This window comes from Sinocyclocheilus anshuiensis, unplaced genomic scaffold, assembly GCF_001515605.1.
Source record: "Sinocyclocheilus anshuiensis isolate Anshui unplaced genomic scaffold, SAMN03320099.WGS_v1.1 scaffold2235, whole genome shotgun sequence".
NCBI classification, from domain to species: domain Eukaryota; kingdom Metazoa; phylum Chordata; class Actinopteri; order Cypriniformes; family Cyprinidae; genus Sinocyclocheilus; species Sinocyclocheilus anshuiensis.
Genome location: NW_015536588.1, coordinates 70,820 through 80,118, shown reverse-complemented (window position 1 = coordinate 80,118; position 9,299 = coordinate 70,820). Strand labels below are relative to the sequence as shown.

At 38.1% G+C, this 9,299-nt stretch overlaps 1 protein-coding gene across 1 annotated transcript; it reads right to left on the bottom strand.

Annotated features, from left to right (window-relative positions):
• Positions 1-3,342: 3,342 nt before the first annotated feature.
• On the bottom strand, positions 3,343-8,181 carry LOC107703386 (extracellular calcium-sensing receptor-like). Its single transcript, XM_016505998.1, has 6 exons — positions 8,069-8,181; positions 7,424-7,715; positions 4,987-5,814; positions 4,627-4,854; positions 4,347-4,461; positions 3,343-4,256 (listed from the first exon to the last, which is right to left on the bottom strand). Exons 1-6 carry the CDS (start codon positions 8,179-8,181, stop codon positions 3,343-3,345), a joined length of 2,490 nt encoding a protein of 829 aa, XP_016361484.1.
• Between the last annotated feature and the right edge of the window lie 1,118 nt (positions 8,182-9,299).

Here is a 9,299-nt window from a genome sequence, read left to right as displayed (position 1 = left end):
TACTTTCCGTACCCACTGTATATATATATATATATATAAATATAACAAATAGGATCATTTGTCATCTGATGTTTTCAGAACCAAAATCTGTCCAGAATGAATCGAATCAGCTATTAAGATATGCTAAATTAGGTGCAGAATATTTTCAATATTTTTTAGAATTTACATTATGAATTGCTTCCCTCTGGGATAAGATATGGAGTTCTAGTCTGTAAATTAAATAGATATGTTAATTATCTTGTACCGCTATCTTTGTGAATGTTTAATAGCAGTTTAGCTTGATGGTATGTTAGCATTGAATATATGTGGTAATGTTTGATGTCTTTGTGATTTTTTTATTTTTATTTTTTTGGTCTGTGCAGCATCATGAAGTCTATAACAAATTTCCTTTCGGGGGCAATAAAGTATACTTTCACAAAGGTGTAGCCATAGGGAAGGAGGAGTGGAGCCGAAGGTGTGGAGGGCTGAGGTGCAGCGAGAGGTCCGGAAGCTCAAGGCAAAATTAGGGTGATGACCCACCAAGGCAGAACCAGAGAGACGAGGGATCCCGGCAGAGGCTGTGGGATGACAATCCACGGTGTAGACAAAAGAGCGAGGAGCCAATGGTTCCGCAGGCTGAGAAGGAGTGTCCAAGGTGGAGCTTGGAGATCCGGTTGCCTAAGCCAAGCTGCAGACAGCCCGAGGCGGAGCGGTTTGCAGTTTTTCTTTTAGCAAGATCTGGCAACACTATCACTTTCTGTCATTAATTTGTTTCCCATTCAAATTTGTTGTAAATCACTTGTTTGCCTATTCATATTCTGAGAATTAGTTACAAGTTTCAGCTCATTTTGCAGTGAATTGTGAACAAACCCTTTTCAAAATGTTGCTGCAAGACTTACCGTTGTTTTCTGAATGCCCTGTTGAGAAATGCTGGTCAAAGAATAAAAATTGTTGGATTTTGAGATGTGGGTGTTGTGACAATCTGTGATGGCGAGGAACGATGGAGACGGGGAATAAATGAAACAGTCTTTAATCAAAGAAACACAGGGTACATCCAACACTGGGAATGGCAGGAAACACATGAACATAACAAGTAGAACCGACAGAAACAGACTGCACAGACTAGGACTTAAATACAGGGGATAATTGGGGAAACACAGGTGTATGGGATGACTAATTAACAAAACGAGGACAGGAACATGACCAAATAAGGGAACAGAAACAGGTGCAAAACATGACACAGACAGTCCATGATCCTGACAGGTGTAACATTCACCAGAAGACCAAGTTATGACATTTTGATTAAAAATTCTGAAACACATGCATGGATGAACTGTTTACAATAAAATCAACAACATTCATTTAGATCATGGATAAATATCAGCTAATTGGTCCCAAGAATGTTATGTTTTTCCTCTCTGTTTTTATCTCCATTATCTAATTATTAATGTTCTGTTAAAAAAATGCTTAATTCAGTGATGTTTTTTAAAAATATTTGTTATGCTTTTAAATTATATCACATTGTAAAGAGGCTGACTGTAATTTGAAAATTTGTAATTTGAAAATTGTAACAATATCAACTTAATCCAGATTTCAAAAGTCAAGTAAAATACTAATCAAAATGTCACCAATGTGTCTGTAGATGGTTGACCACAATAATGTAAAACTATTTATTTTGTGCTTCTCTTCTCATGATGGCTTTTTTAGTGTTTTTTCTCTGGATGTAAAAGGATGATGTAGCACTTTGGGGCAAATATGGCCACCAGTAATCCAAAACTTGAAGCCAGGATGGCAAATATCTCCACAGCAACTGCATATTTCCCTGGTGAACTCACATATGCTGGAAAAAATGCAATCCACACAGCACAGAAGATTAACATGCTAATGCTGGGTACACACCACAAGATAATCGGGCTGATTTTGGGCCGATTTCTCCCCTTCCGACAACCCTAGGTAATATACCGATTATCTTGGTGGTTCTAAAGATTATCTTATCAGATTTTCTGTGGTGTGATGTGTGTTAAAGCAGCACTATGTAACTTTTGGCGCTCTAGCGGTTAATAAACAGAACTGCACACATCCCGTGGAAGAACATTCCAACCGGAGCTACTTCTCTAAGTTTATGTCTATGGCGATTCACGCAGGTATGTGTTACTCCGCAGCGATGACGACCCGACCAGGCTGCAATAGTCCAAATATAAGTACTTATTATAAGTGTACCGTAGTGATTCGGAATAAGACAAAAAACGCGGTTTGGAAGATGAATTCATGATGTACTCGCTCATTATATACATTTTGCAAATTTTGAACACAGAAAAAGTTACATAGTGCTTCTTTAAGAGTGACTGAATCTGCTCGTAAGAACGTCAGAGGCGCCCCGATCGCGAATCGTAAATATTCAACATGTTGAATATTTACGATCAGAAATCCTGATGTGTGGTGGGGAACATTACGGCACACCACACACTATAGGAGCAAAACGGTTAAATCTAGGATTTTGTTTTCTCATGTTTGTGGTCTCTCACATTTTGAAGATCTTATAAGATTTAAAAAATCTTTTACTGTGTACCCAGCATAAAAGTGATGAACTTGGCTTCATTAAAATTATCTGGAAGATTCCTTGAAAGGAAGGTTAACAGGAAGCTTACTGCTGCCAACAGTCCAATGTATCCCAGCAGCATAGAAAAACCAGCCACTGAGGCAAAGGCACATTCATATACTATTTTACAGCGAGTATACTGGTTGTTTTTATGGGGTGTTAGAGAGGCAGTTGATAGCCACTGATTATTTGTGTCCATGGTGGACACATTTGAATACGTATTCATACTTGTTGAACTACATAACTAAATAAAGAGAGAGAGAGAAACATTGCCATTAGGAAAATGTAATTGTTTACAACTGTAACAGGAAATCCACAGAGCCAGGTCATGAAATCAGGTGTGGAGTGAATTTTAATAGTGTGATGAGGTACTGCTTGCTCACAACCAAAATTCTGAAACACATGCATGGATGAAATGTTTACAATAAGATCAACAACATGCATTTAGATAATGGATAAATATCAGCTAATTGGTCCCAAGAATGTTATGTTTTTCCTCTCTGTTTTTATATCCGTTATAGTTCTAATTATTAATGTTCTGTTAAAAAATGCTTAATTCAGAGATGTTTTTTTAATATATTTGTTATGCTTTTAAATTATATCACATTGTAAAGAGGCTGATGAAGTTTAAATTGTTTCCACACAAAAATTGTAATAATATAATTGTAACAATATCAACTTAATTCAGATTTCAAAATTAAAGTAAAATACTAATCAATATGTCACCAATGTGTCTGTAGATGGTTGACCGCAATAATGTAAAACTATTTATTTTGTGCTTCTCTTCTCATGATGGCTTTTTTAGTGTTTTTCTCTGGATGTAAAAGGATGATGTAGCACTTCGGGGCAAATATGGCCACCAGTAATCCAAAACTTGAAGCCAGGATGGCAAATATCTCCACAGCAACTGCATATTTCCCTGGTGAACTCACATATGCTGGAACAAATGCAATCCACACAGCACAGAAGATTAACATGCTAAAAGTGATGAACTTAGCTTCATTAAAATTATCTGGAAGATTCCTTGAAAGGAAGGCTAACAGGAAGCTTACTGTTGCCAACAGTCCAATGTATCCCAGCAGCATAGAAAAACCAGCCACTGAGCCAACGGCACATTCATATACTATTTTAGAGCGAGTATACTGGTTGTTTTTATAGGGTGTTGGAGAGGCAGTTGATAGCCAGACTGCACATATCACAACCTGCAGGGCTGTTAGGACCAGAACTGTGCATCTTTGTTGAGCTGCTCCAAACCATTTCATTGCTCCTTTGCCCTCTGGTCGAGATGACTTGAATACGGCTATTACCACCATAGTCTTGACCAGGATGCTGGAGATGCACAGGACAAAGCTTATACCAAACACAGCATGTCTTAACTGACATGTCCACAACTGTGGCTGGCCAATGAACAGTAGCACACACAGGAAACACAGTTTGAGTGACAACAGCAGCAGAAAGCTAAGCTCTGAATTGTTGGCACGTACTATGGGAGTGTTACGGTGAAGAGCAAATATGATCATCACAAGAGCACAGAGGAAGGTGCCAAGCAGGGAAGCAGTGGTGAGAGAGATGCCCAGAGGATCCTCATAGGATAGAAACTCTATTTCTTTGGGGACACACTGATCCTTATCTGGATTGGACCAGAACTCATCTGGACATGTTGTGCATTCAATAGCATCTTTGAGTAAGCAAAATACAGAAGGTGAGATTTTGAAGAGGAAATTACTTTCAAATTTGATTCAGATTTTGCCAACAATAATCTCCTAACCTGTTGTATTAGAAATCTCTCCATCTCCACATGGCAAGCAGTCAAAACAGCAGAGAGGAAGGCCCTTTCTTGTGGCTCGTCTGGTTCCTCGGGGGCAACTCTCACTGCATACTGACTGTGGGGGCTAAAAGAGACATCAACTGCTATCAGTCATGTGTTTGTCTTTTACATAATGACTAGTTTGGATTGTCCATTAATTTATTTACAATTGTCTTATCATAGCTTAAACTACTATTTAGTCTCTATACCTGCAAAAAGGATGGCATTTTAAGGTAATTACTTTTGTTGTTTCAAAATTCCAGTAAAATGCATCCTCGTCGAGTGTGAGAACCATCCCTGTTGCCGAACTTTCCTTTACTACACCGACCTTGTGGAGCTTAATTGATCCATCAGCGCTCGGCTGCCAGTTCAACACATCATAGATGGCCAGAGCATCTCCATTCTTATCAAATGACACATGATCCCCAAAGCCTGTGGTAAAGTTCACTTTCTGTAGGTAGTGAACCAGCTATACAGTTTGTAGACAGGACAGGTTTTATATTTTTATCTGAAATTTGAATTAATATATAGCAAATATTTTGCTTTTCCACATTCAGCTCTTCTATGCCTAAAGAGAATGCACTAAACATGTGGGTCTTACCTGCCACGGTTTCAGGTTGGTTATGTCGGCACATCTGTTCCCACTGAATGGTCCTCTCCCCTCCTCACACTGCATCAGGTCATGAACTGCATGTGCCAGGGCATAAATTGCCTTATACACATTATATGATGCCCTCAATCCTGAAACATCAGAGTATGGTGTGTTTGTTGTGCTCAGATCCTCCTGTCCTGTACACACCTTTTTTACTTGCTCTCCATCAGTCCCTTTACCCTCAGTTTCAAAACTGCACCCAAAGATGTTCTCCCAGAAGATTCTCACTACATCATTTCTTTGGCCATTGTTGGGACGAATACATAGCAGAAAGTCATGAAGCCCCTCGATCTCTCCACGCCTGATAGCAATGCCCATTGTGCCCCCCAGGAATGGCTGGAAACGTGGTGTGCGAAATACAGGTGAAGTGGCCCAAGCTTCACTTGCAATCCACTGCCTGCCTGTTATGTTCTGCAACACCACCTCATTCATCAAAGGTATCAGTAAGGATGAAGCAGAAAAAACAACCACCACTCTAGCTGTAGAGGACTGAATCACTCCCATTATGCGTTGAATATCTATGGGGTTGTTATCATTGGGCAGGATTTCAGAAAAAGCAACACAATATCCAATTAGATGCATTTCCTGATGGAATGACTGAGCAGCATAGATGCCATAGTCATTATCACTGTAGATGAGACCAACCCAGGTCCATCCAAAATGCTTCAAGATCTGAACCATAGCCCGAACTTGGAAGGCATCACTGGGGATTGTTCTGAAGAAAGAGGGGTACTTTTTTCTGTCACTCAAACAGGAGCAGGTGGCGTAGTAGCTAATCTAATTAGAAGAGAGCAGAGACAGAAAGAGAAAGGTGAGAGGAAGATGAACAAATAAAAAGTGTGTGTGAAGCAAGTTATTGATATTTGCATACAGTGGTCTGCTATTACAATTGAAAATATGAGAATGACTTAATTGATAACCAAATTCATTGTGATGGAAATAAATCTGACAAATGTGATAGACAAAAAAAGGGGGTAACATGGAATTTTTTTTACAGAAAAAAAAGGTTTTAAAATGTCTATCTCATACCATAGGGAGTCGAAACAGCCCCAGGATACTGGAAATTGCAATGGAATGGGTAGAACCTGGATCACCTATGATTCCAATCACTGGTGGTGGGCCTTTGCAGTTGAGGTCAGAGACGGTCTCCTCTGTCCCACTAACCAGAGCTGTAGCACCACGGAATGCCACTCCAAGCCTTAAACAGTTGTCGTAGATTTGGTAACCAAGCGTGATGTTAGGCAGCAGGTTGGGATTGTTATTAATCTCATTGATAGCAAAAACCATTGTTTGTGCCTGCTGGAAGCTTGTCATATAGAAGCTGAAGAAGACAATACAAATGAAATTAGATCATTAACTACAATAATAATAATAATAATAATTATATATATATATATGTGTGTGTGTGTGTGTGTGTGTGTCCCTGGACCACAAAAGCAGTCATAAGGGTCATTTTTTTAAAATTGAGATTTATACATCAGAATATGAATTTAAACATACTGAAAGTATGCTTTACATTGATGTATGGTTTGTTTAGATAGGAGAATATTTGGCTGAGGTACAAGTATTTCAAAATCTGGAATCTGGGGGTGCAAAAAAAAAAATAATCTAAAATTGAGAAAATCGCCTTTTAATGTTGTCGAAATTAAGTTCTTAGGAATGCATATTACTAATCAAAAATTAAGCTTTGATATATTTGCGGTAGGAAATTTACAAAATATCTTCACGGAACACATATGCATACATTATACACATACACACACACACACACACACGCACACATATACACATACATATATATATATATATATATATATAAAACAACCACCACTCTAGCTGTAGAGGACTGAATCACTCCCATTATGCGTTGAATATCTATGGGGTTGTTATCATTGGGCAGGATTTCAGAAAAAGCAACACAATATCCAATTAGATGCATTTCCTGATGGAATGACTGAGCAGCATAGATGCCATAGTCATTATCACTGTAGATGAGACCAACCCAGGTCCATCCAAAATGCTTCAAGATCTGAACCATAGCCCGAACTTGGAAGGCATCACTGGGGATTGTTCTGAAGAAAGAGGGGTACTTTTTTCTGTCACTCAAACAGGAGCAGGTGGCGTAGTAGCTAATCTAATTAGAAGAGAGCAGAGACAGAAAGAGAAAGGTGAGAGGAAGATGAACAAATAAAAAGTGTGTGTGAAGCAAGTTATTGATATTTGCATACAGTGGTCTGCTATTACAATTGAAAATATGAGAATGACTTAATTGATAACCAAATTCATTGTGATGGAAATAAATCTGACAAATGTGATAGACAAAAAAAGGGGGTAACATGGAATTTTTTTTACAGAAAAAAAAGGTTTTAAAATGTCTATCTCATACCATAGGGAGTCGAAACAGCCCCAGGATACTGGAAATTGCAATGGAATGGGTAGAACCTGGATCACCTATGATTCCAATCACTGGTGGTGGGCCTTTGCAGTTGAGGTCAGAGACGGTCTCCTCTGTCCCACTAACCAGAGCTGTAGCACCACGGAATGCCACTCCAAGCCTTAAACAGTTGTCGTAGATTTGGTAACCAAGCGTGATGTTAGGCAGCAGGTTGGGATTGTTATTAATCTCATTGATAGCAAAAACCATTGTTAGTGCCTGCTGGAAACTTGTCATATAGAAGCTGGAGAAGACAATACAAAGGGAAATTAGATCATTAACTACAGTAATACTAACAGTAACAGTAGAAATAATTAAAATATTAAATAAAGATTACATAACATTTAAATTTAATACGAGATATGTTTGTATTCTGTTCAAATATACATTTTATAAATAAAACAATTAATATAAATAAGTAAATTTAACATATGCAGTGAATTATTTAATTCCTGTAATCCATCACATAACATAATATCAGTTGCTTAGACTAAATTGCCATTGACAAGTTACAGTGTCTATACAAAATTTCCCCATTTATTATCTTGCTTATTAAGTGTTCTTCAGTTGGTGTGGTCTCACAGCTCACAAACTCACAGCTCACAGCGTGGTAGTTTTGGCTCTGTTCTGAAGCTTAGCTCAGGGAATACTTTGAGGTACCTCTGAATCTCAAACAGACCACCAATTAGAAGGTCTCCATCCTGGTACATCCCATTCAATGTGAAGTGTCCCTGTAGCTTACAAGTACCTGAAGTGGCCATCAAAGCTACATATATATAGTTACAAGACAGGAACAAACAAACATACAGAATTACCCACATCCTTCCCTCTTTATTTATGTCACTCTTCAAACAAGCTCACTGATTTATCATATTTTATGTGGTACTTTTTTTTTTTTTTTTTATAGCACAGGCGGTGCCACTGGCCTCTCTGTAAATAATGATGTCATTTTTTTTTTCTATTTTGTAACCCTCCACCTCTACCAAACATGGCAAGCATTACAGATAATTAACCATATACATTTTACTATTACTATTGTGTTCCAGTAAATTTTGACCTTGTGGGGACATTTTTTGGTCCTTGTGAAGAAAACAATTTATAAATCATACAGAATGCTCTTTTTTTAATTTTTTTTTTAAATTGAATAGCAGAACATTTTGTGTGAGGAGTAGGGTTAGGGTACAGTATATAAACCACTGTACAGTTTGTACCGTATATAAACCATTACATCTATGGAACGTCCCCATAAGACAGGGTTCCTCAATAGGCGGCCCGTGAGAGAAAAAAGTGTGGCCCGCGCTAATTTCAAATAATGTGGCATGAAAATGCAAACGCAGCATCAGAAAGCTACTTTAACTTACATCGTGTCTACACCGTACGCGACGCAATAAAATACAATAGCCTAGAACTTAATCAGAACAATAATCAGTGATGCTGTCTTGGATGCGGCGCGAGACGACAAATCCCCGACAGTAAACTGCTGACTCGTTCTATTTATAACATACTGACACAACGTTCAAATGATTTGCAATGCTTTGTCGTGTCCAGTGAAGATATGATGTGACAGCAAAAACATGGCGATGTGAATGGACTGAACGGTTTTGAGTCAGTGAGTGACTGATATCTTTGTTATGGAATACATGTGTTGGTTCGCAGTGAGTTCACAGTTTTAACGTACAAGTTTGCTTTAATTTACTTTCAAGATCTGAGGTAAAATATCTATTGTTGCTTTCACTATGGCTATAAAGATAACGCAAAATAATATTCAAACTCACATTAGACAATTTTAACATTGAATAAAGCACATAATCATTACCTGAGATTATCA

Coding starts and splice junctions, on each gene's coding strand:
- LOC107703386 (XM_016505998.1), bottom strand. CDS start 8,181: ATGTACCAGGATGGAGACCTTCTAATTGGTGGTCTGTTTGAGATTCAG. Junction 7,716..8,068: donor AAACTACCACGCTGTGAGCT/GTGAGTTTGTGA, acceptor TGTCTTCTCCAG/CTTCTATATGACAAGTTTCC. Junction 4,855..4,986: donor CCAACCTGAAACCGTGGCAG/GTAAGACCCACA, acceptor CAAACTGTATAG/CTGGTTCACTACCTACAGAA.